General features: G+C 43.3%; 2 protein-coding genes across 2 annotated transcripts in view; both read left to right on the top strand.

The window, feature by feature from the left end:
• Positions 1-333: 333 nt before the first annotated feature.
• rab10 (RAB10, member RAS oncogene family) lies at positions 334-22340 on the top strand. Its single transcript, XM_076273211.1, has 6 exons — positions 334-1024; positions 12418-12478; positions 13656-13794; positions 18574-18663; positions 19797-19898; positions 20815-22340. Exons 1-6 carry the CDS (start codon positions 898-900, stop codon positions 20899-20901), a joined length of 606 nt encoding a protein of 201 aa, XP_076129326.1. The 5' UTR covers positions 334-897; the 3' UTR covers positions 20902-22340.
• A 4495-nt stretch (positions 22341-26835) lies between these two features.
• Positions 26836-27575, top strand: part of gareml (GRB2 associated, regulator of MAPK1-like) — a 26099-nt gene continuing 25359 nt past the window's right edge. The window contains exon 1 of the mRNA XM_076271943.1: positions 26836-27033. Within this exon, the coding sequence (XP_076128058.1) occupies positions 26922-27033 (112 nt within the window). The 5' untranslated portion in view covers positions 26836-26921. The remainder of the gene's footprint in view (positions 27034-27575) is intronic.

Raw genomic sequence — 27575 nt, 5'->3', positions numbered from 1 at the left:
TAAGTATATTCGTCACCACATCAGTTGGCAAAATCGTGACACAATTTCTCATGCAGATGGGTTCTGCCAGCTAACGCAGGGCAGTGCCACACGGCTGAGTCACCAGGCAGCCAGTAGGCTGCGAGAGCCGACATGTCCGGATCGGACTCTGACAAACATTTGCCCCTGATACATTGTAACGTCAGAAACGCCCTCTTGCCCCTTGTCGGTTGACCAACTTTCTAATCAAAAGCAGAGCTGCATTTGAAAGGCAGCAGTACAGGCCAATCACATGTGGGTGTATGATATGGAAGGCGGGAAAGAGGCGTGTCAATAAACTAGGGTGTCGCCTTGGTGGGTCCATTCGAAGGCGACGGCGGTCGTCTATGTTTCGGTTTCAAACAATTCGGGAGATATAATCAGGATAACAAGGGTGTTTATTCTCCAAAATATCGTTTCCGAAACCCTTTTACTCTCCCGGACTGCTAATCCAGATTGACTGGAATGAAGGGGTATGCCACGAATTTGAATTAGCTCGCTTGTAGTTTGAAGAAAGAGTAAGTCGGGTTGAGGGGAGCCATTTTGTCCCGACTGTGTGGGAGAAAGGAAGAGTGGAAAAAGGGATATCTCACAGAAGAGGAAAATCCAGCTCCCTCTTTAGACAACAGGACAAGCCAACTGCACGGCTGCGGGTATCACCGTGAGCTAGCTAGCAAGCTATCATCATCAACACCCTTCACTCAAGTGCTATGGTATTGATTGAAACCTGGTAAGGCGAGCTAGCTAGCTAAATATCAACAAGGATTTCTACAAATTTATCAAGCTGTTTGTTCGATTTGTTAGCGTGGCGATTGCTCACCTGGTCCCCGAAGTGGATTTTGACATAGTAACATTAGTAAATTTACATTTTTTATATAAATGGCGAAGAAGACATACGATCTGTTATTCAAGCTTCTCCTGATCGGAGATTCTGGTGTTGGGAAGACATGCGTGCTGTTTCGCTTCTCCGACGATGCGTTCAACACCACCTTCATCTCCACCATAGGTGAGTTTACCGGGGCGTGTGTGCTTTGGCAAGATCGCTTACAGTAGGCTAACACGGCTTTCCCGTTACTACTGGACTCATCCGAACCACATTTGGCTTTACCCATCTCAATCAAACTGGCCATCGGCCATCTAATGTTAACAATTGGTATGCAAACAAGGTTGTCACTGGCGAGCTAACAAAGAGGCCTGGTTTCCACTCAAGTTTGCAAACTGTGGACCTGCTTGATGACTAGTTTTAACATTCTGCAGCTAACAGAGCAAAATAGTGTTACCGTTTGGCTCAGTCCACTGCTAGGACTGTTAACATGAAGTGAAAAGTAATGTTAATACTGCCATGGTAAGTTCCAATTTCAACCTGCCTATTTTTGCAGTTTCAACTAGGCAGCTAGTCATGGTACAGTTAGCTATTTAGCTAAATCTGTGTGATTTTAGCCCATGACGGATGTTGCATGAACGATTCAATGAACGCTATCTTACTGAATGCCATTCAACTTTAAATGTTGTTGAGAATAATAAAACACATTGCAATCAAAATTCTGCATTGATGTGTAACTGAACTGAAATCATACAGTAGAGATGGTGGCATAAACAGAGTCATTCTACTAGCAACGGCATTTAAACAGCGATTTAACGTTAGCTGGCCAGTAATGAAGAAGTACTAGCCAGCTCTCCGGCTAACTGGCTAGCGTTAGCTATCACTTTCCAAGTTCGCAGCCTTACCAAGGCCCTCCTAGACCTCTGATTGCGCTGTCAAGTTGAACAGAACCTATTGTAACCACGATATAAACAGCCGCAGCTGTCTAATTACTTCATTAGTAAACGCTAACAATGTTTGGAACGTCATGACCGTGCGAGGAACTGGCGTGATTTACTGTGAGTTTGTCCAAAACCATAATAAACAATTCATTAGCTTGGCGTCATTATTCTCGCCTCGGCGCATGCGTAAACTACGGTCACGCCAGTCTTATGATTGCTTAATACACCGAAAGAAGCGTCTGTCTGTCTGTTTTGACAATGTTTATGCGATAACGTGGTACATGCATGATGACCAAACGTCACAACTAAGTGGATCCTTAGTCGATGTGAACAGTGAGTTCGAAGAGGAGCATTGGGCCTTGGGAAAGGGGTTGTTTCCATTAGGCCTATTGTTTTTAAGTTCTCTGGTAAAGAGAAGTTAGTCTGTGTGACATGTATTGATGTCAGTAGGTGAAATTTGAATGTTGTTTTGTCATGGGTTAAGGTGATTACGACAACACTACAGTGGAGACATTAGTTTATCCCACTGACTTATGATGGTCATCATTTAGAGAGATCTGGTATTTTTGGATATTCATTTTGAGTACAGTGTTTCTGAATATAGTTCTGACTTAAGTTACGTTTTAGTAGAAAGGTTTTTGATTTATTTTCTTCAGAGTGATCCTTCTAGTATGGTTATGAATGGAAAGGGACTTTTGTGTGTTTGAGTTATGACAGGATGATTAGGTCACAATTTCAAAATGTGTCAGGTTGGACATCCACTTTAGTGTCTGTGCAGAGCAGCTGCACTCTCACCAGCAATCTCTCGGCCTATGAGTGTTTTGTTTTTGTGTTGTTTTCCCATATTGTAGTGTGTCACTCTCCATTGAATCTAGTAAAGTGTCACATTTCTAGTTCGAGGTGTTGGTTGAGAGCGTCTGTAGGCTTTAAATTAGGGCCTGGCTGGCGTAATTGTTAATGGGTTGACAGAAACAGAGGCTCTCATGGTGATGAAGTTCATAATTAGGCCCAGTGTTTGGAGTAGGTCTTGCGTTGTAGTGTCAAAGGGAAGACAACATTTAGAGTACCTCTTAAGAGGGTCTTTGTCATGGCATTCTCATCTTCTTTGATTTCTTTGCTCACCCTTTGCTTATCCCGTGTTCCCCAAGATCTGATGGCCTCCTCTCTGTGTCTCTCTCCACACTCTGCCCTTTCCGGTCTCCGCTTTGGTTGACACTGCGTTCATACCTTTGCTCACACATGGAGATGCAGCTGCAGTTGCTCAGCGTCTTAAAATACTCACCGGAAACTCCCCTTCGGATCCTCACGGCAGCTCAACTTTCCACAGGAAGGCTGGAGCCAGCTCCACTTCACTCTCTGCACCTCTTGTCCGTTTGGGCCCCACCAAATAGACACCATAGAACGTGTGTGTGTGTGTGTGTGTGTGTGTTTCCTGCAGAGTTGTCTATGTGTGTGAGCAACCGTGCAAAGCTACCATCGAAAGCACTAATTCTGGTATCCAACAGCCACATTCACATGTGATTGCAGTGAGAACAGAATATCTCGGTCATGCCAGAGGGATCTAGAAATGCTGGGAATTCGCAATCTCTATCACGAAAACAAGATCCTGGAATGCCTGGCAGGACAGAGCCCATCCCACAGCCGCTGAGAACTTGGTGTCGACTTACCTGCTCATCTCTGCTGGTCATCAGATGATCACAGACCTACAGTCACCAGGCTGTCCACAGCAGAAAGGCTGAACCCAAACTAGACTCTTCGTACCATCACATTGCATTTGTGTATTCACTCACGTTGAGCTGCAGAGGTGCAAGTTGGTGCATGTTCTAAGAGTATGTTTGTGCCTCAGACTGTTTGCTGCTGACAGAGGTGGTAACACTGCATTCTCTACTGTGTGTGTGTCCTGTAAGATTTTCATTTCATATCCTTCATATGAACTCATCTATGATCAGCTATTAGAACCTACTCTGCAAGACGTGGCTTTGGAAAGGGTACATCTGGGCACCCCTGACATAAAAGACCAGGAACACTGAGGTGACTCGCGTTACAATCACAGCCTCCATTCAGTCGCAAAACATCAAACCGATGACCTGCCAAGTTGTAATGATATGGTTATTACAGCATATTACATTATTCAACTGAGTAATTTATAGAACTAAACCTGATTGCGGAGATCCACGTCCAAGGGGTGGCCTATTAATTGCGCTGCCTGGACACTTAATGACATCATTCAGCCCACACGTTTCTCTCCTGTGTGCCCACAATCGAGCGACTGAATGAAAGATGGCGGATGTGGTGTGGTGTGGTGGGCTGTGCATGGATGGCATGGGCGAAGCTAGGGAGGTATAAGACTTGCGCAGGATTTTCTCTTTCATTCATGTCAGGGCCCCTGTGGTGGCAGTGGAGGGCTGCGGGTGCTGATGTGTGGTCAGAATGCTGTGTCATAAACCCTGGCACATGCCCTGCCGAACCAGGACCTCAGGATATATGTGACGAGGTGGAGGATGATATCTCTAGGCCTATACAATTAATTAAACAGCTGCCTCTCTGCTGATTCAAGTGCTGATCTTTGAAATCAAAATAATTGTTCTATTGACAATATTGGGCTATCCGTGTTTGTGTGGCATGGCATGCAACCATCTAAGTCCTCTCTATACTGATGATTAGATGATTACCAGCCCTGGCCATTAAACTCCTTACAGGATCCTCTTTGATGCAGCTGCTAGTAAACCCTTGTACTGAGTCTGGTGAACAGTTTGGTGAAAAATCTGTGGTCCAGCTGATGATGAAAGGCCTCACAGTCCTGCATTGCGCCTCTCTGGAGCTGCCCTACAGTCTCTGGATCAGTGCACACATGCACACATCCTGCTGCGGAGCGACTCTCCTCCTGAACAACTTCCCGTCCTCCTGCTCTCCCGCTGTGCCCTCCGCGTTAAAAGGCCGCGGTGTAGAAGAGCGGTGGAATGTGTTTACCACCAGGCCTCTCTCTTTCTCTCTCTCTCTCTCTCTCCTCTCTCCTCACCCCCGTCTGTCAGCTTCAGAAGAATGAGTGTTAAAAACAGGCAGATGAGCAGAAGGAAGCTCTTACAGACCGTCAGGAGGCGAGGCCATGTGTTGTCTGCCTGGTCACGGTTCTGTCAGCCCTGAAACGCAGGGGTTCTTCTGGATTTGGGGTTGCCTCACTTGGTGGTTGGAAGAAGGCGCTTGTCAGAAGTGAACAGTAAAGGGGGTTGGGTGTGTGGAATTGTTCAGCTCGCTAACAACAGGGCTTGTCCTCCATCCTGGCTAGAAACTGACATTTTGTAAGAAACGAATTGCAGAGCGCTGTCAGGCTTGGGTGTGTGTGTGTGTGTGTGTGTGCGTGTGTGTGTGTGTGTGCGTGCGCGCTGATGTTCGCTGATGGCCCCTGACCAGTTCCTGCTTAAATGGCCGCTTCCTCCCTTTGGAACACCAGAGGCTCATGGGTCGAGTTCTGATTGGCTATCCCAAGCTCTGAGCTCTCCTCCGTTCCATTCCTCTGTGTGTGTGAACAGCTCGGGTTTCAGCTGTAACTCTTGCACTGCGTGACCTCACTCTGAGGAATGGTTCCGTTCAGACCGAGCGAAAGAGAGAGCGAGAGGGTGGGGAAGGGAATTGCCATGTTCACCCAGAGCGCAAGTTTTTCTGAAAAGAACGACCAGTGAGAAACTCCTTCCTCCAGAACACATGCCTCTCAATGGCTATCTGTCTAATGGTAACACTGTTAAGTCCAGTTCAGCCATAGTCACATGCCCCAATATTCCTTCACTGGATTGCCTCATAAACGTCATCCATCGACAGCCTTTCCCTGCTGCAGGAATTTCTTCATTTTGTGTTTTGGTCCATCCTCGCTGTCTTGTCTCTGCCCCGCTGTTGGAAGACCTTGATAAAGTTATTATCTTCATCAATTCCGAATCACATCAGGCAAAGCCCTTCCTATCAGCTGTATGGGCCCACATACAAAAGGGTTAATTTTTCATTTCACTTCCTTTGACCAAAGTTTGTCTGAACTGAATAAACAGCTGGATGACTTAGCAAAAATCCATCTGTTTCTGACCAGAGGAATGTGAATAATTTCAGACTAAATCTCTCAGTTGTTTCTCCTTATCTTCCCTAGTGCCTGCTGCACGACAACCTGAACACTGCCTCTGACAAAATGCTCCCAAACATTTGGGATACCGATGTTATCAGAACCGAGAATAGTTAGGCCTAGAGCTGGGCGATATACCGAATATACTCGATAGTCTATACATCGCAGTTTGCTGTACGTGAGATATCGCAAATATCGAGTATTTCACCATCATCATTTTTTTACATCAACACTTACTTCGCTGTTTCGTGTCCCTATCTCTCTTAACCTCTCCCCCCTCCCTCTCAGTAACAACGTGAACAACTTACATCACACAATCACCAACCAATCCTGAACAATCTATTCAGATGAGGGTGTGACGTCTTGGTGTAGTAGACGAGAAGTGAACTTTCAGTTTAAAAGCAGCGGTAGCATTTCTATCTATGGGTAGCATAGGCTAGTGTTGTTCAACAATGAGGTAGGTTAATAGATGGAAGCAGTTCTGATTTGGTTACACGAAACGAAAAACGAATCGGAATAGCAAGGGATCTTCATCAAATCTTAAAGTTACAACGATATCCGTGCGTTAGGCAGAAGGACTACTGTCTATGTCTAGTGCACGTCTGACTTTCAAAACGACAGCGCCAATGCGCACATTTTACTCTCCACACATGCATTTCTTGTGCTAAATGTTCGTCTATGCTTCCCTCCAGATTGATTTTTAAATTAAATGTGTGAGATCTGCGCATTTGGGCAGATTAGACTACTGTCCATGAGTGCATCTGTCTCAAAACGAAAACGCAACTGTGTCTTATTTATCAACCAACAACCAAACGACTAATTAAGCACGCACGCAATAAAGCACACACCACCTTCTATCCCATGTAAGCCATCATCATTCATATGGAGACATATCAGTGACAGATTAAAACAAGCTACATTCTTTTGGAAAGTTATGAAGAAGAATGAAGCCATGCAAAAAGAGAAGTGAGTTAACAGTTTATCCTGAAGAGTGGATAGGCAGAGGGTCCTTTCAAAGAAGGCAGGGAAAGAAGAATAGAGAATGATCAAGCCAAATAACAGGCCATGATGAATGCTCTGCAAATAGGCTAAAATAAATCAATTGATGTAGCCTACCCTGTTTAGGTGTGTTGATATTTTTGCATGCACACTTTTCCCTATGAGAAACTTTGATAGTAGGCTATTGGCAAGAATTTAAAATTACTTTCACCCCTGCTTTTACATGCAAATTTAAAATAGAAACCACCTGTGAATAACCAAGAATGTTTTAACAGGGTGAAAGTGAGAATTCATGAAGTCCTTTTGATAAAATTTCAAAATATCAAGATATATATCGTATATCGTGAAATAGACTAAAAATTGCGATATTATTTTTTTGCCATATCGCCCAGCCCTAGTTAAGGCCCATTCACACCAAGAACGATAACGATAACTATAAATAAATATCGTTCTCGTTAATATGAATGACGACGTTCACACATAAACGATAACGATAACGACATGAAGAACGATATCGTTGGGGATCACTTTCAGAGCGATTTTCAGAACGATAAAATGCTAATAGCCAATCAGAACCCATCACATTTTAACCGTCACATTCATTAACACAAGGAGAGACTTTGCTTATCATTGTTCAGTGTGAACGCTTTTATCGTTATGGTTATAGTTATCGTTATCGTTATCGTTCTTGGTGTGAATAGGCCTTTAGGCCTTAAAGGGGTGGTTCAGGATTTTGGACATAAGACCTCATTTCCATGTAAGCAAGTGTGATATTTATCAGTGGAGACCGTTTTCAACACGTTTCATCCAGTCCTTCTAATTGCAGAGTTCGCAGGTGCTAGGCTAGCGCAAGTCAACGGTATGTGCTAGCCTGCCACTAAAGACAGTCTTACCCACTCCAAAGTACACCTGAGGCAAATTCCAGACGATAGATGTAAATGTCTGTGTTAATAGAATAGTGTAAGAAATACAACTACCCTTGCATCGCGTTGCAATAGTTATACTTTGGTCCCTTTGGTTGTTAGTAGTCATTTTGCAACTCAGCGGCGGACTGCTATTACCAAGGCTACTACTAGGTATCCCCATTCGAGTGCGCTTTACTGTTTACTTTTCGGCGCAGTACTACTAACCGGAGCAAGTATAATTCCGCCGCTGCTAAGAAACTAGTCCCTCAAAATGTAATGTGATCGTTGAAATGCAAGGATAGAATAACGTTAGAAATAACACTATCAATACAGACATTTACATCGATAGTCTGGCGTTATAATTTATTTGCCTCGGGTGTACTTTGGAGTGGGTAAGACTGTTTTTAGTGGCAGGCTAGCACATACCGTTGACTTGCGCTAGCCTAGCACCTGCGAACTCTGCAATTAGAAGGGCTGGATGAAACGTGTTGAAAACGGTCTCCACTGATAAATATCACACTTGCTTACTTGGAAATGAGGTCCTATGTCCAAAATCCTGAACCACCCCTTTAAACTGTTTGTTCTTGGTTATGGGGAATTAGCAAGCCTCTGTTGACATCCAGTCACTGTTTTTCCACTAGAGAGCTTTTGAGCTCCACTTGAAATAAATGTCAGTGCTCATTCAGCATTAGACTCCTGGCTCCTGGCTGAAGAGGGAAAACATTGCAGGGCATGTACCCATCATAGGGTAAATGTCACAGAAGTGTTGTGCTAGATGCCATCCCCAAAGATCCCCAACACCCACACTCCAGTTTGAGTTCTTGGTCCCTACATAGGGGGTTTCCCTATTCTAGCTGAGCGCTTTTGAGAGGCTGTGAGCCTAAACAGAGCTGTGACTTCCCCACTAAAGGTAGTCATATGCAGGGACACCTTTTGAGTAATGTTGCTAGGCAGTGTTGCTGAGTGATTGGGTACTTCCCCATTGACACTGGGCAATGAAATGTATTGAGAACTTCAATCATGTGATTAGCTTATCGTGAGCTTTCTAATAGAGTATTAAAAAAACAGTCACAGCATTGCCCAGCAACGTTGTTTAAAAGGTTGCCGACGTATCACCCCTTTACGGTTTCTAGTTCTGCATTATGTGATGTTAACAATAGTTTTCGCTTGTCCCTTAGCCTTCTCTTTGTGTTGTCAAGAAATCTTTAGTGGAAACGCAGGTCTGATTGCTCCCGTTGCTTAAGCAGCTGGCCGTGCTGCCCTACTATGTGAGCAGAGTGGAGTGTTACACATCTTGATTTCTTCTCCCTGTTGAGCTCATCTGGCCTTGACACCCCCCCCCTTCTCTCCTCCTGTCTTCTCCCCCTTCTCTCTCTCTCTCTCTCTCTCTCCCCCTCTCTGTCCTTTCCTCTCTCTGCCTGTGTCTCGGCTTGGTATGGCTACCACTCAAATGTTGTGTAAGGGTGACTCATGTAAACTGATTTTGATTTCTTTGTTTTCCAATTGCTGGTCACCACACCTAGTGAGACTCTGGCCGCTGGGACTGACTGAAACAGCTGTAACAAACGGGGACTGATAATTAATGTGGAATGCACAGAGAGTCAGTGTGACCCAGAGGATTTTGGGTAATGTAGGAAGTATTTAAGAACCTTTGTGCGTATGGTCTGTGTACTATGCTGATGTAGTTGAAATTGTGGGTTTAAAAGATAAATTGTAGGTCAAAAACGATGTTGCCCACAAGATATGCCTGTATAGAAGTAGAACTGACCGTGTCACTGAGGTCACGCGATTGTTTCCTGAGAAGCACACGTTGATAAATCGTTCGCTATCCTCATGCAACTTTTCTAATGTCTAGTTAGTTTAATAAAAATTCTAAATTCAGGAGTACAAATGGTAAAGGTTTCATGACCTGCAGGTCATAATTCTGGGTAAAGCAAGATTGTGCCACTGCCCAGCTAGTGGTCCAGGGTGAGTCAGAGTTGTTTGCTATTTAGCTCATGGGCTTCAGTTTGTCTGATGAGTGATTGAGCAGTTGTGGCAGCACCTTACACACACACACACACACACACACACACACACACACACACACACACACACACACACACACACACACACACACACACACACACACACACACACACACACACACACACACACATATATATATATATACATATATACACACAGTATATATATATATATATATATATATATATATATATATATGACTCAGCAGAATATTCTCATCTGATCTGAATGCAATAGAAAGCGCACACTATTGTTCTCCAGCTGAAGGATGACTCTTGCTCACACTGCCCTCCCCTCTCTCACACACACACACACACACACACTTGGTGTGCCTCTCGCTTGTCAAAGACTCTACTGTGTGGCCTCACGGCGAGCAGGAAGTGGAGCCTGAGGCTTCTAGTCAGGCCGAGTGGAGATGCTGAGCGCAGGGAAGATGGTGCCAACCGTGCCAGTCTCCAGCAGTGCCGGCTAGCATGGCCAGAGTCAGAACTGGCCTCTCCACCAAAACCAAAACCACCGCCTGATGCCGCAGTGCAAGGACAAACCTGCTTCTGCAACGCTAGAAAGCTACCATACTGTGCTTTGCCTCGGTAACTGCTGTAGTAGTCTGTAACTGTCAGGGCCTTCCAGTCACTTGTGCCAGTGGCATTGTAGTCATGTGGAGTATCTTTTTTTTTTTAAGTATATTTTTTGGGCTTTTTGCCTTTATTTGGATAGGACAGTGAAAATAGACAGGTAGGAGTGGGAGAGAGAGATGGGGTGGCATGACGGCAGGCCGGACTCGAACCTGGGTCCCCGTGGGCACTTGGCACTGTAGCCTGTTGCGCCACAGCCCCCCACCCCCTGTGTGTGTGTGTTAGGTGTGGCAGAGGCTGCTTGGGTGTGTCTCCACCAAAGGCTAGTACCACAGAACAAGGACCAAGCTGCTTCTGCACCGCTACTTTGCCTCGGTAACTGCTGTAGTAGTCTATGAAGGGCCAGGGCCTTCCAGTCACTTGTACCAGTCGCATTGTGGTCATGTGGAGTCTGACAGATCTTGATGGTCTACTCCAGGGGTGTCAAACTCAAATTCACAGAGGGCCAAAATTAAGAACTGGGAGTATGTTGCGGGCCAAGCTCAACATTTATTGAATAACCGATGTTTTTATTGAATTAAAACTGTATACACACAAGAAAAAATAGAATGCAGGCATTTCTGAATATAGCCTAATAGAAAAAATATATTGAATATCTGAATAGAAAAAATATATTGGCCTATTTTTGCAGGTGAACTATAAAAATTGTAAATAACATTTAACAACTATCAAAATTGTAACTATTAACAGTTCATGACAGTTCATTAACAGTTCATCGGCTACTCGCACTGGTGCGAGCCAGACACCTGGCTTCTCTTCTGAGATGCCAGCTTGTCAATGTCTGGAATCAAACTCTGGGCAGAGGAAATCCTCAGAATTGCGTGGAGGTGCCAGTCTGATAGCCGACTCCTGAGAGGCGTTTTATTTGCCTTCATCAGAGAAAAAAGTTGTTCGCATAGATATGTGCTTCCGAACATTGACAGCGTCTGAGCGGCTTGCTGACGGAGTCGCGGCATTGTCTGGGGTAGGAAACGTGGGAATTCTGCGGCACCCACAGTGTCGTATTTTGACTTTATACCAAGCATTCCACCAAGCAAACGGGTTTGTCCTTGAATAATATGAACACATAATCGTTTTCCCACCTATCTTGAAAGCTCCGATTATCAAATCTTTCGCTTCGCCATTTTTTCGTTGATAGTTTGTCTGGTTGCATGGATACGTGTTTTGTTTATGAACAGAAAAAGCGGCATTGCATTTTGGGATTTGAAGTGTTATCGGTGTATGATACACTGTACAGTATGTAGCAACTTGATGGGCGTTGCCCTGGGCTGCGCTCATGCGCTGAATAGAATAGCGTGCTGGGCCAGCTCTAACGCGGATGCGCTGAAGAGAATACTGTCGGGCCAGCTCAGATATGGATGCGCTGTATAAACTACGCGGCGGGCCACTTCTAATACAAATTGAATAATGACCTCGCGGGCCACAAATAAGCAGCCCGCGGGGGACTGAGTTTGACATCCCTGGTCTACTCTAAGCAGTTGCATGGCTCTCTCTGACATGATCCCATGCTCTTTAATAGGGGAAGTGTCTTGGGAGTGCTGTTGGGTGTGGTAGAGACTGCTTGGGTGAACCACTTACCCAGGGGTGCGTTTCCCAACGGCATCGTTGCTAACTAAGTTAGCAACTTAGTTGGTTGGCAATGGGAAATTGCATTACAACCAACAGGTTAGCAACTATGGTTTTGGGAAACACCCCAGTTTAGTGTCAGTTTTGACCCGTTTTTACCGGTCCGTATTTGTTTAAATGCACCCTTGTGGAGAGCTATTAGATATTGACATCTGTATGAGCCCTTACAAACGCACAGCTAAACACAATGGCATATGCCAGTACTCTTTGTTAGTACCGCCAATCAATCCTGTGATGCCAACCAGTTTATCCTCACCATGCCCACACACACACACACACACACTCAACTCATGCTTACTGATTCTCTAATCGTCATGCTACTTGTCTTTTTATCCAGGAATCGATTTTAAGATCAAAACAGTTGAATTACAAGGAAAGAAGATCAAGCTACAGATATGGTGAGTAGATTGCTGCTTGGAAAGGGCATGTACAAACCCCACTGATCGTGTTTTGCCCTGTTTTGTTGACTGCTATTTTCACAGTTCATTACTAATTTGTACTTTGGTTGCTAAAAGGCACTAAGTGCTGATTTGACTTTTCCAAAGAACTTTCTTAAATCTGCGTCTTCAAAGGCACAGTGCCCTGGGTCGTAAGCGTAATGACGCGTTCCAGAAACGCAGAGTGACCTGGGGCTCTCTGACACTGAGATGGACGTCTTCTCTGCTCGCAAGCCTCTCAGAGCCTCGGAGGAAGTGGTCATCAGTCGCGCTTACCCAAAATATGAACATTCACACTGAACCGCAGAACGTGCACACTGACACGCACACCACCCTCACATGCACAAACACACACACACACACACACACACACACACACACACACCCCCCACACACACACACCCTCACACATACATACACAGACACGCACACCCTCACACATACAAACCCGCTTGCACACCCTCACACACACACACAAGCAAGTGTGATCAGACTGCAATGTTGTGATGTGAGGTCATCCATCACCTGTCAGATCTGCTGACTGGCATGAATAAACACTGCTGCGTCTCAATGCCACGTGTTGTGGTGTTGTGTAGCGGCTGACCTGAGAAGCCTCCCGCTTGGCAAAGCTGCTCGCTGCGTCCACGAGTTCATATCCGAGGCGCTCTCACACATGCTTTTCACTTCAAATGAATGTGTCCATCTGTGCAAAGGCACAGAGGAGATGGGGGGCAAACGACCTGCTTTTGTAATTAAAATGTGTGTGTTTGTGTGTGTTATGCCAACAGCCAATTAAAGGGAAGTTAGCAGGCAGATTCATATTAGAATTAATTTTGCATTGTGGACATTTATTGAGCAAATATGGTATTTCCTGTTAAGTGTTTGTTTATTTCTTTGATCAATGAGGAACAGACTTTAGTGGTGAGGTGTGTGAAAAACCACACAGTTTTGTCTTTGTGAGTCACTGTGTGTGAGTGTGTGTGTGTGTGTGTGTGTGTGTGGTTTCTGTCTGCTCTGCAAAGGCAGAGAAGAGATGGGGAGGGAAATGGACCTGCTTTTCTTTGCCAAATCTCTTAGGTGTATTTGGTATGTTGTTTATGTGTTGCCTAAATGTTGTTGTTTACTTGTTTGTTTACAGGGACACGGCAGGCCAGGAGCGGTTCCATACCATCACCACCTCCTACTACAGAGGCGCCATGGGCATCATGCTGGTGTATGACATCAGCAACGCTAAGAGCTTTGAGAACATCAGCAAGTGGCTGCGGAACATTGACGAGGTGAGCTCTGATTGGTCAGACTGGACTGCACCAGGCACGGACGACAGTGTGTGTGATCAGTAGTGTTCATCGACTGCAGTTTTAGCATTGGTGTAACCACATTTATCTTAGGTTTCTCCAGCGCAGGTCTTTGTTCTTAGAGACAGTGCAGCAAGGTAATTTGCTAACAGCCTTGACTTGCAGACTTGTCTCGGATGAGCAGCATAGTTGGCAATGGTGACTTATTTTACTAATTGCTCAAATTTTCAAGTTGAGAGTCTATTTTATTTTATAATATTTTGTTGTCATTTAAAGGGCCCTAAAGATTTTTTTTTTTACCTTAATATAACGTTTCCAGAATCATTTTGATAGCACATAAACTCTTAATAGGGCAAACGACACTTCTGCTACACTATGAGCAGGTCTTATTGCTTGTAAAATAGCCTTAGGACATTGCTGTTCGGGAACCACTGCCACCCCCCGCAATAGAAACGGAAAAGAGCTGTTATGCTATAGACTGTACAGTACAAATAGGCTACTTAAAACAAATTCGGAGCTCTCTTTCTACAGACTGTTGTCAGTGCATTCCCTCTATAGTCTCTGTTTATAGTTTGTGGCAAAGACGCACATTTAATTCATTTATTACTGCGCTTCTCAACTGCAGGGGGACCCTGAGAGCAAATCTTCTTTAGTGCTAGCCAGACCCACATTAAAATGTAGGATGTGGGGACTCACCGTTCGCAGTGCTCAGTCCGAGGGGCGGGATAATCTGTAGTCTTTCAAATTCCCTCTGCACGCAATAGGATAGCGCTACAACCAGGCTTGGAATTTCACCATTCTGGGGGCAAGGCCACTTGGCCTTCAGTTGGGCATATTTGGTGGAGGGCACAAAGGCCACATGTCAGGGCACCAAGGCCAAAGTTAACTATACAGTAGTAGGCTATAAAAATGATCAAAGTTGTATTTAGCCTATTCACTGCAGTAGACCTGCATCACTGTATAAAACATTACAAAAACATAAAACATGACATATTACATAGAACTGTAAATCATCTGATCATCTAATATGTACATATATCTAGGTTATATTTAACATTTATTTTTATATTTGGCCTGTTATGAAATCATGTATTGAACAATTTAAGCACAGCTCAGCTTTAAGAAACTCAAATAGCCTAGATGCATGCTTAGCATTTTGTGATCATTAAGGCTACTTTAACAAACTCTTAGTCAGCTGTCCTCTGATTTACTGATATCTGGGCGATATTTGTAACATTTTTTTTGTATTTGGCCCGTTGTGAAATCATGTGGAACAATTTAAACACATTGTAAAACTTAAAGCCCAAATTTGGAGACATCCATGCATGTCGAAATTTACTGCAAATTCAAAACTGGATTACTCTGGAACGGCTAACTGTACAGTGGACTGCTTTACACCTTTGTGTTCGGTAAGGTCTGCTGTTTATTCTGATATATGGTTTGTCATGTGTTAAACGAAGGGTTCGTGAAGTATTCCACCGAGATGAATGGGTAGGGAGATGGACGCAAAACCTTCAGTAGAATTATGATTAAATTGAATTATATTATTTACTTTTCTCGCGAACCGTTCACCACAGCAATTAGCGGCTAACATTATTTAAAAACTGAGAAAAAGCTCTTTCAAGTGATACCTCTGTGTGATGAGTAGGCTACTTCGCGAGTAGTTTAACTGAGAATAATGGGTCAATTTGGACGCACTTTCTTTTTGCGCTGTCACTGCGTAAAAGACTAAATTAATTTGCGCTGTGAATGTTAAGATTATTTTGACAGGCCATAGGCTAAATAAAAATCGCTATTAGTAGAACGCAAAGCAGAATATTGAAAGAAGGGGGCACCAAGGCCACCGTGGCCTGTAAACCTCTGATTTTCAAAGGGGCATCACGGGCAACGCAAGGGGCAACGGCCGTGGCCGCCGTGAAATTCCTACCCTAGCTACAACTCATGAGTCAACTTTTGTCAACTTAAAAAAAACTTAACTCGTGTCATACTGTTTGCCAACAGCAACATCCATCTTCTTTGTTTTCAAGTAGCAGAAAAAATTCACGCCGAACCGTTTCAACTCTGCCATCAATCATTATGTTAAGCCCGCCTAACGACTAAGGGTGTCACGATTTCGATTTTATTTCGAAATCGATCGAAATTACATCTCAATATCGAACTTCGAACTTAAAAGTAGAATCGACGATGCAGCCACACCCCCAATGTCACGTCCAGCATGTATGCCAAGACGCACAAACACACATGCACGTGCTGAACTGCAGCGTCAACACTCCTCTAATTTCAGGCTGCAGCCAGTTAAAATATAGGCCTACACATTAACCTACCGAAATGAAAGCCCCTCTTGCTACTTTGAAATCACCGGTGTGGAAGTCTTCGTTCATTCACGTCAATTAAAACTAACTTAGCCTACTCAACTTAGCAAGTGAAAAGATGGTCTAATTACAGTCCAAAGTTACTTTAAGGTAGGGCTGCACGATATTAGGAAAACATGCGATATGCGATACCATTATTGAGTACCGCGATAACGATATAATTTGCGATATTTAAATATACTGCTCAATAAAGGTTTTCCACACATATTTTGAAACCTTCCACCCTTTTCTCCATTCTCAAACTACATTCACAGAATGTCTGACAGTTCTTGCAAAATAAAACACTCGCCTCAAAAGTTTTACTTGTGCTCAGAACCAAACAGTGACAGAGTGATTCAGTGTATGATTGAAGTGTTCCCTTAATTTTTTTGAGCAGTATATTTAATGTTTTTTTTTTCATTCTGCTTGCTGCAAACATACACTGTAGGGTTGGGGGGGGGGGGGGTAAATGTATAATTACAGAACTAAATGTCTAATTTTTAAATAATATAAAATATCATGTAGCCTATATGGCCTGATGAAAGTGGACAGCTAAGAGACCTACTGACTAGGCTATCGAAGTTGTGTGGAAGATCTGCTCCTAATCCTCATAAAAGACGGGTGGACAGCCAATCTGAACACTTGTGCACCAACCAGCGGAATATTCCACATTGCCAGCCTTCGATGGGCCTAGCAAAGAAGCTAGGCCTACTTAAGCTATATCGTAATCCTGATTACCTCTGTGCTGCTGTCTGGGGCTTTTGCTAAATGCAAATCATGAAATACAAGCCTTACCGACAGTGAAAGACAACTTCTGATATAACGATAACGAAAGAAATTGTTTATTTGAACACGGTGGAGAAGGACGCATTTGCGCTGTGTTTGTAACACGGCATCCTTCATAAAACCAAAATATTCCCATATAACAGACGTGCTTTTCCTTTTAGTCACTAATTCCTCTTCACCCAAGTGTAGCCTACCTCGCTCGACTCACTATTTTCAGCCATCACGACTTAGCTCCCGCTTTAACACCTAAAACACCACACACCTAAACTGGTAGGGGACGGGCTTCTTGGGCTGCATGACCGCATCAGTTTGGTAAAATATGTTGACATTCAGAATGTGAATACACCATAGACTGTATGGAATGCGCACGGCACAGAAAATGTATCGAATTTATCGAAAATTAAGTAATCTTTGCGGTATGTCCATCGCAAGTGTTGATATCGCGATAACGATAGATTTTAGATATATCGTGCAGCCCTACTTTAAGGCTTAAAATGCACATTTATAAGTACATATTCCATGAACACTAACCTTGGGTCTCTTCGGAGTGTGCTGAAACAATCAAATTAACATTCTGTGTTGTTTCATTTTACTATGTTCACGTCTCTGTTTTAGCCTAAAGTTAGTTCTGTTTACATTACAACCTCACGGTTGGAACGGTTTCAAAGCGGTTTCAAAATAAAAGCCCCCCGAAAAAGAAAAGGAAAAGGCCAAAAAGAGTAAATAACATATAAGGAATGCATTAATAGTAATATTTAAAAAAGATCGAAAATCGAATCGAATCGTGACTTTAAAATCGAAAATTACATCGAATCGAGGATTTGGAGAATCGTGACACCCCTACTAACGACTCTATACACGATGAGATTGGCCCTATCAAAGTTTTAATTTTTCCAACTCGCAAGCCAACGGAGAGTTGCTAGACTAGCCCGGGCAGGAAGTTACATTTGCTTACATGTGCGCCTAGATTTCTAGGCTACTTTAGTGCTGCTTTAAAAGGGCCACCAGGCAAGCCTGATTTTCTCTATGAAACTCCCCCTCGTTCGGTCTGAAGCTCTTTTCCTTTTCTTTGCATCTTCCGTCAAGGGTTTTCGCTGCTTTTTCACCGGCTCTGCCATTATACACACGTTTGCAACAATCGCTAGAGTTTTGTTAGCCTGCCTCTGTGCTGTGGATGCAGGATGTAAACTGATCCTGCTTCGGTCGGAGGGTACGATACACTGAACTTGCAAGCGGGATATTCTTCCTACAAGCAGTAGGGGCGGGCGAGAGAGTCTTCATTCGCCCTGTAATGAGTCATTTAACCATATACCGACTTACGAAGATGAGTAATTAACCGAAAAACGTTGCCTGGTGTCCCTTTAACACTCACAAATGTGTTCACGTGCGACTTCAAAGCCCCACCGCACAGGGGACCTCGTTCAGCGTTCTAGTGTCAGTTTTTATACACGTTAGTGATGATGACACCACTACGCTGGAACTGTGGAGATAACAAAAAAAAGTGAGACAGTGGAACAGATGTGGAAATTATGTGGCTTGTGAATTCCTGCAGTTTGATGTTCCTGGAGACAACCTCCATATGAGTGTGCTGATTACTAGAATCCTCTCGTTTTTCCCCCTTCAGCATGCAAACGAAGACGTCGAGAGAATGCTGCTAGGCAACAAGTGTGACATGGAGGACAAGCGAATCGTACCAAAGGCGAAGGGGGAACAGGTGAGGTCATACTGAGTGAGTGTGTGTATGTGTGTGTGAATTTTGTTTATGTGTGGAGGCTTATGTCTGCTCTTGTTGTGGCTGTGTTCAAATACTGTTAGGAGGCCAAAGAGCAGCGATCTGTCTTGCCTAGCCTGTCCCTCTCCTCCATTTATGTGTGTGTGTGTGTGTGTGTCTGTGTGTGTGAGTGTCTGTGTCTGTCTTGCCCAGCCTGTCCCTCTCCTCTATTTCAGTGTGTGTGTGTGTGTCTGTCTGTGTGTGTGAGTGTCTGTGTCTGTCTTGCCCAGCCTGTCCCTCTCCTCCATTTCAGTGTGTGTGTGTTAGCCGCCGGGTCTGACCGTTTTAAGTTCAGTCACATGAATAAGGAGTGTTTACAAACTAGAGTTGTTTGTCCAGGGTCAAGTGTGAGGGTTGTGAAACACTTGCACGGAACACACAATCACTCCAAGTGGAAATCCAATCCACAACGCTTCTCATGTTCTCTGGCCACACACACACACACACACACACACACACACACACACACACACTCTTACTCTCATATATGAGAGGCTTCATAGCCTCTGTGAAGCTACTTCACAGCAGTGACTCTTGATGGGCACTGTTTTGAGCCTCTGAACATTCTATGACCTCAGCTTAGTTATGAACCAACAGAAATTAAGTACACAAGCCCCGTGCTTTCTGAAGGACAGCCTATTCTTTTTAACACCAATATATACAAAGCCTTGTTTTTGTCAATGTCTGAGTGGTAGGTCTGGGTACATACAGTCCGGACAGTTAAACGTAAATGCCACAGTGAGACAGTTTAAAGTCGAGTGAGATGGATCAGGTTGTTCTATACTTCTGTCGCTTAGTCATGTCTACGTAATGCCATCCATCAGGAACAGGGCTTGTTTGAGTATGAATGATTGTCACCTGTGTGTGTGTGTGTGTTTATATGTCTTGATATGTCTATGTCTTGTTTGTGGTTGAAATCGTGCTTAATCAACTTTTATTCTCACACTCACACTCTCACACATACATACACACACACACACACACTTGATTCCCTGCCACATATGGCTGATGTGCAACTGTGCTTATTATAGACCTGACCTCTCTCTCTGTTTCTATTGTTCATTCTCTGTCTCTAGATTGCCAGGGAGCATGGTATCCGTTTTTTTGAAACAAGTGCAAAAGCGAACATCAACATCGAGAAGGCATTCCTCACGTTAGCAGAAGACATCCTCAGAAAGGTGTGTGTGTGTGTGTGTGTTTGAAGTTGACTTGGGTGTAGAGTTTTGTTTGAATACAATTGCAGGAATCCATCAATGTCTTTCCTTAAATATGTTCTCAATATATAGAAAATAGTAGTAGTAGTAAACACTTAAATACATTTTCCACATCAAATATCAGAAAGAAATATCTTTGTATGCATCAACTTTTGAAAAGTTGTGACATATCAAAATCTCTTAGTCCACTGATATCAGATATAATGGGTCCTTGCATGAGCCTAAAATGGCTTGAATTACAGCTCATACACACAGTTGCGTTCCATCAACGCATGCCAGTGGGTGTTCCCGACGGTAGCTATGCAAATGACTTGAAGTATAACCGTAATTTGATTGGCTGGTGCCGTCCGTCGATTGGCTTGATTAGCTGGTGCCATCCGTCGGTGCAGCAACAGCTGAACTTCTCAACTCGAGCGGCGGGAGCAATGCGACGCAACGGACCCACAATTCAGTTCGGCAACGGATGACGTGAGCCCATGTAAAGTGAACAGGATGCGTCTCCAGCACTGCAACGCACGCAACTGTGTGTGGGAGCCGTTAGGGATTTGATTGTTGTCATTCCACTATGCCTGATTTAGCCTCATTCAGATTCATAAACATTTGGCACGATAGTAAGAACAAATTTTTCTCACAGGCTCATGCTGTCAATCTGGCGGTATTTTGCAAGGGTTTTATTTATTCAGAAGATTTTTATTCCGCATATCGTTCATTAACGCCCATTCCGTACACAACAAATGTCGTATTTTTTTGCACACATAAAAATGTCTGTCTTGGTGTGTGTGTGTGTAACCGATGTCGGTTCCCTAGTGTGTGTTTGTATTGCCAGTGTGTGTCCATTGTGTGTTCTTAAGTGACATGGCGTTGTTGTGTTGTGTTTCAGACGCCCGTAAAAGAGCCCAACAGTGAAAATGTGGATATCAGCAGTGGAGGTGGTGTCACAGGGTGGAAGAGCAAGTGCTGCAGCTGAACAACCTCACATAGACTCACTCTCTCTCTCACACACACACACACACACACACACCACACACACACACACACAAAACATAGGCGCACACACTGACATTCACATGCACAACACACACGAACACACACACAGTTTCTATCTCTTCTTACTCACTCTTCTCACCTCCCTCTAACACCTCTCCCTCAATCCTCTGCTCTCATCTGTTTATCTGCCTACCCACCTGCTCTCTCTCGCTCTCTTTCCCTCTCTTCTGTCTTTCTCCTTCCATCTCTCTCTGTGTGTCTTTCTGTCTGTCGGTCTCTCTCTCTCGCTCGCTCTTTCTCTCTGGAAATAAACCACTTCTCTAACACCCTTCCTGTTCTGCTCATCACTGCTCGCTGACGATCTGGTTTTTATTCCTCAGAAGGAAAAGGCTGTGTAGATGAAAAGAGAAATCATGTCCTGTTTATTGTCTTTTATTTTAAACCATTTAAATAAGAAGGAAGGAAAAAAAATGACGACTCACTACTCACCACTACATTTTTTTGTTTTTGTTTGTTAGTGTGTGTGTGTGTGTGTGTGTGTGTGTGTGTGTGTGTGTGTGTGTGTGTGTGTGTGTGTGTGTGTGTGTGTGTGTGTGTGTGTGTGTGTGTGTGTGTCGGCTAGAGTATGCGCATTTCATTTTGTTTTGTTTTTTATTAAAAGCGAGACTCCTGCCAAGGACTCCCCTTAAGGAAACTCTCCCTTCCCTCCAATGGTCTAAAACATAGTATGACACAGAGGTTATGAAATGACATTAACGATTAGTAGGATTTAACACATTGGTTACTTTTGTACAGTAGTGGGGTTTGCATTGTGAACTGTAGGTGACATTTCGGGGGTGCCTCTGTCCTTCCCCCTCCAGCTGGGGTGTGTTACGTCAGGTGCCTTACAGGGAGCCCCCTCCCCCTACCCATCTACCCCCACTCAAAAAATACCCCCCCCTCCCCTCTCCACACCTACCTCCATCCTGAGCCTCCAGCCACCACCAGGGTAACCCCCTACCCATCTACCCCTGTTCAGAAAATAACCCCCCTCCCATCCCAAGCACCTCCATCCTGAGCCTCCAGCCACCACCGGGGTAACCCCCTACCCATCTACCCCCGTTCAGAAAATAACCCCCCTCCCCTCTTCACACCTACCCCCATCCCAAGCACCTCCATCCCCCACCTTTCACTTTCTTTCCTGTACACTCTCACACCCTACTTACCACCCATCCAGGACTCAAGGCCTGGAGCACACAGCGACGGTGCAGAAGCGTTTGAATTTCTCCTGCTCCAACTAAGAGAATGGCATTATTACAATTTATAAATATAATTGAGTACTTCTTATTAATCTGTATTATTTTTTTTCTGTATCTTTTTTTTTTTTCATTTTTGTTTTGGTTCTGAATTTATTTACATTAAATTTGCTTTTTCCCTTTATTATTATTATTTTATTTTTATTCTTTTATTTTACCCTGCATGCTCAATTGTCTTTTGGTCAGAGACCTTTTGTAAGTTTGCTTGGTTGGTTCTCTTGACAGGGATGTCGCCTACTCTGCAAACATTTTAAAAAAGAAGAGAGAGATCTCTGATATGGGAAAAAGGGAGGGGAGGGCATTCTCTTTGGAAATTCAAACGATTTTGCAGATCCATTAAAAATAAGCTTGTTTAAGTTAAAAATGGTTGTGCTTTTATTGTCATCCATTATAGAAAAGAGGGACATAATAGTTGTGAATAAGTAGTTATAGTTGTGCCAGAAGTTCCAATCTGAAGACATCATTCACTTCAAACGTGGATTCCTGCTTGGTTAGACCACACCTCTGGTGACAACTGGAAACACACAGACAGACAAAGACAAACATTTGGGGGAATTCAAGGGAAGTTTCAGTCCATGCCAGTTGGTCATTTGCTCTCTAGAATGGATCAGCTAAAAAAACATTGTCTATAACCAGTTTGGACATTACCAACCTTGTGCAAAAAGTCCCTAAGAGTTTCATGACCTGTACAGGGTTCCCACGGGTCATGGAATTTCTGAAATATAATGGAATTTTGATAAAGTCAATTCCAGACATGGAAAGTCAGGGAATTATATCATATTTGGGGCAATGTCATGGAATATCAGGGCATTTTGTTGTAGTAGTTTAGAATATACTTGCCAAAACAAATCTATTTCCACGCATAATTGGTGTATATGTGGTTATGAGCGTTACAGCTTTTTTGAATGATGATGGTTAGCCCAACTTTGTTTATTCCATGCCCATTTATTCATATTCCGCTCTAAAAAAAGTGAAAGATTCTTGAACGCTGCTCTGAAATCTTATCTAATTATACGTCATGAAAATTCAAGTTTTTTGTCAGGGAAAAGTCATGGAATTTACACTTGACTTAGAGTGGGAACCCTGCCTGTAATTCCTGATCTCTGCCACATGGGGTGTCCCCATCAGCATTGCCTGGTGCACAGGGTGTCCGCGGGGGTTGTAAAAAGTATTAAAAGGTAGTAAATGAAATAAGCCAAATTTAAGGCCATTTAAAAGTATTAAAAAGTAATAAACGTCATCTGATGAGGTATTAAATTTTTGAACCACTAACTATGAGGTTTTCCATTTGTGTTAAGTGCAGGCCTATCTCCTAAAATTTGTGTGAATTGATTTATATTATATTAATTATATGTGCGAGTAGGACCTGAGCGATATGTCAGTGTGCGTTCGCGGTAAAAACTTTTAGCGACCCCTCAAACTCTATGCTCAAAGTTCCCCAAACTGGATATACGGCTGGCTTACTGCCAAACTTGTTGCCAAAAGTTTGCTACCATTGACGAAGTCATGGGAAAATGTAATTTTTTGGACATTTGGTTAGAGGACTCAAAATTCAAAGACTGGTTAGGCTAGTTGGCAACAGCCAAGAGGCTTATTGCCACGTCTGTAAAAAGACAATAAATGTCACCTGGATGGGAGTGAATGCTGTCAGGTCACATATGGAGTCTACTAGCCAGCAAACAAGAATGTGTGGACGTAGTCAGAGGTGGAAGAGTCGACTGCTTGGCTCAGTGGCTCATCGGCCACGTAGGGCTACTCTGTCTCCACATAAATATGCTTCATTGAAGCTATCAGTATGTCTACGCTACCAGCTGTCATTGTCATCCAAAAAAGTAATCATTTGCGCCATCGCGTTTTCAATGACACAGGCTGTAAGAGCAGCAGACATAAACTAGGCCTACATACAGTATCACAATAACCTATTTTTAAATTAAAAGTCCCCATAAAGGCAGAAGGCCTTTTCATTCAAACAAATATATAATTAAATGAAAGGGGAAAAAACAAGAATATAACATGTAAACATATACACATGTTATAAGGGTTATTTGCAATGAGCTACCCTTGCCTTGACTACAGAATAGAGGTTAAATATAGGCCTGACAGTGTTGCTTTGTTTAGGCTATAAGATTTAAAATTTTCTTCCCTCAGTAAATGTCATGTTAAGGTTAGTTTAACAGGTGTTACCTTTACATTATTCAAAGCTTGCTCAGGAGCTATAGGATTACTCCCTTGATGTAGTATGTGATGAGATCAAAGTCCCAATAGACTTGCTTAAAATTAGTTGAATATAACAACCTGTGTAGGTTTTTATAGGCTGTATTGTAATATGCTATCAATATATTATAATATAATATATTTTAAGTCAATTTGTCCATTAGTTTCCACAAAATTCCCCAGAAGTCACCATTTAAGGGGTTATTTTTCAAAATTTTCGTCACGAGGAGCATGCAGGCCCAAAAGTATTTTTATCACATGGGGCCCACATTCTCCAGCAGCACCCAATTAATAATTAGTATTTTTGTAAAATGTGACCACCTATATTTGAATGTGATGCCTTGACTGGCAAATTATATGAGACAGCAAGGGTGTGTGTGTGTGTACTGCGTATGGTCGTGGGCCTTTTTGGAAGAAAGTCCAGTAAACCTTTTCTGATTTTCATTTGTCATTTTGTCTTGATTGAGATAGAATGATAGTGCAAGAAAGAGTGTAGTGCTGGAGAAGTGGTGTGTGCTCTTCCTACACATAACAATGAAATAACTTTTTATCTTGGGTTAGGATTAAATAACAAATAATTGTGTATAGGCCAGTGTTTTTATTGAAGCAAAAAAGGAACAAAGTATCCAGTAACTGTAATAATAGATACTTGATTTGAATTGTAAGCATTGCTACACTTTCTTACTCAGAAAGTTAAGTAACAAAATGACAGTAATCCATTACTTTATAATTAGTTACCCCCAACACTGAATTTCAAAAGGTTGCCGCTAGTTGCAGCTCGAAGTCGTGTTGGTATTAAAAAATATTGTGAAGGTATTAAAAACGGTATTAAAAGGTATTAAATTCAACTTAAGAATTTCTGTATATACCCTGGGTGCAATTTGTATGCATGACCAAAGGTTAAAGGTTAACCCTGACCTGATCAAGGACGACCACCAAACAGCCTTAATTTGACTAGTAGAAATGTCCATACCTCTCCAGAAATGATAGCCTGGTAAACCAAACTCATTCACAAAGTGAATAGAGTCTGGTCACTCATGATTTGGAAACCTTTCCAACACTCTGTGAGCGTAGACTTTGCACTAACTTATAGGCTGGGCTAATGGGATTCATAATGTTCCTACTTCACCTAAACAGTCAGATAACAATGCATGTGGGCCTGACTTTGGTGTAAATAAATGTACACCTTCCGACTGCAATTATTGTTGCAGTAGGCGTTGCTACTATTGTTTACCACAGCTACTTCCGATTTTGAAACTATAGCGTCATCCCCTATCGTCGCTGATTGTATAGTATAAGTATAGAGTATAAGTATATATACTCTTTTGATCCCGTGAGGGAAATTTGGTCTCTGCATTTATCCCAATCTGTGAATTAGTGAAACACACTCAGCACACAGTGAACACACAGTGAGGTGAAGCACACACTAATCCCGGCGCAGTGAGCTCTACACTGTACAAGACATTGGATGAAAAGACGTGTGTCATAACATGAGCAGTTATTGCCCCCCTGTGGTAATTTTCATTACTACAGGTGCGATTCAACTTACTGAGCTGTCCAGGGGAGGGCAGTGGGGACCATCTCTCAACCCGAAATGAAATGGGCTTTGGGAAGAGTAGTGTTTCTCTCTCCATTAGGAATATAACTTAATTTAACATGACATGGGAAATTATTTAATAACTGAATTAAAGTAATGCTGAAAAGAAACATCAGAGTTTAATGAGGTAAGAGAACTAGCGGTAGCATAGGCTACACTTACCCATAAGCATACAATCCCAATTCACTATTACAGTCAGGTACTGCAGATCTGCATCAGCTTATTCAAATGATCCAGTAGCCACAACATCCGTTGATCTGCCTTTCATCTCGCTTCAGTACAAGGTTGCCATGAACATCCTCAGCTCCAGCCAGCCCCTCAGGTTAGTAACAGTTACAGTGCCAGGTTGCCTTCAGGAACTGGGATATGAATGTCTTCCGGTTAGAGCATCTAGATAGGAACGAGGAAAGGGTCGTGGAAATCCAAACACGTGAGGGAATGAAAGAATCAGACAGGCCTGACACACTGATGACTAGGACCTTACTTGTCCCTGCTGTTTGGGCTAGTCAACATTAACACACAGCCTATGCCACATATAGTCTTACTTACAGAAAAGTCAACCTATCTTAAATGCTAGGGATTAATTTAAGACAAAGAAATTATTATACAGGATGAGGCGATAGGTGCCTACAAGCAAATGTTGTAGGCTAACCTAACCTTACATGTAGCCAACAGCGTTGGGTCAGTGATTCGCTGTGCGCGTGAGGAGGGTGGCGCTAGAGCGGTGTCCCAAAGAGCGCGCGGCTCCATCGGGCTGCTACAGCACACAGCTTATTCACTCCCTCAACATGGCGAGAGTCGACGGTGCCTTCGTTCCCCATACATCCAGTGGAGTTTGCTTGTCACGGTTGGCGACTGTCTGCGCGGCTCTGGCTCAATTATGAAGAGGAGAAGATGGAGAAGTTTTCGGCGAGCATTTCCGACATCTCCTGGAGCGCCGTGGCGCTGCCGCTGGACCTGGTGGTCAGCAAATTCAGACTGCCGACCCTTGTGAGACTCAACCCAGGTGGGGAAATAAAGATAATACTCTTTTGCAACTCTTTAATACCTGGAGTCAGTTATCTCCAGACTGTGCGTTGCATGTCACGTGGTTTGAGAATTGAAAGGACGGTTTGCTTGCGCCAGAGTCAATCTGTCAAAGCAAAGCCAAATTTAGATTCCTCTCACTCTCTCTTGGGTTGACATGGTGTTCTAGCCATCAGTGCAATACTGCAAGGACCAGCTTAATAATTTCCATTAATGTTTAAATCCAACCCATTTGTTGTTAAGTAGGCTACTGTTAATGTGATTTTTGACAGATTTTGTTGTTGTGGAGAGAACATTTATTTCAGAGTTGGCACGGAACGACAAAGTGTCTGTTGTATTCCAAAAGTGCTCCAGCGCTTTTCATATGGTAATGTTGTAATCGGTCGCCGAGTGTCCTGAATACTAACCAGCGTAGCGAGAGAAACATTCAAGTTTGACACATTGTTTCCTCATCCCAGAGAACGAACTTGCAACTTAATAACATCGGTGTCTTAAATACATCTCCTAGGCACATTTTACCTC

Source organism: Alosa pseudoharengus, unplaced genomic scaffold (genome assembly GCF_046254945.1).
Source record: "Alosa pseudoharengus isolate Yale_2024_CS ecotype anadromous, Long Island Sound unplaced genomic scaffold, YU_APseudo_1.1 YU_APseudo_1.1_scf_7, whole genome shotgun sequence".
Lineage (NCBI taxonomy): Eukaryota > Metazoa > Chordata > Actinopteri > Clupeiformes > Clupeidae > Alosa > Alosa pseudoharengus.
This window is presented reverse-complemented; position numbering and strand designations above follow the sequence as displayed.

Excerpts from the sequence above, each read along its gene's own strand:
- rab10 (XM_076273211.1), top strand. The coding sequence starts at position 898 with ATGGCGAAGAAGACATACGATCTGTTATTCAAGCTTCTCCTGATCGGA. Across the intron at positions 1,025-12,417 it reads CACCTTCATCTCCACCATAG|GAATCGATTTTAAGATCAAA; the intron begins GTGAGTTTACCG and ends CTTTTTATCCAG. Across the intron at positions 19,899-20,814 it reads CAGAAGACATCCTCAGAAAG|ACGCCCGTAAAAGAGCCCAA; the intron begins GTGTGTGTGTGT and ends GTTGTGTTTCAG.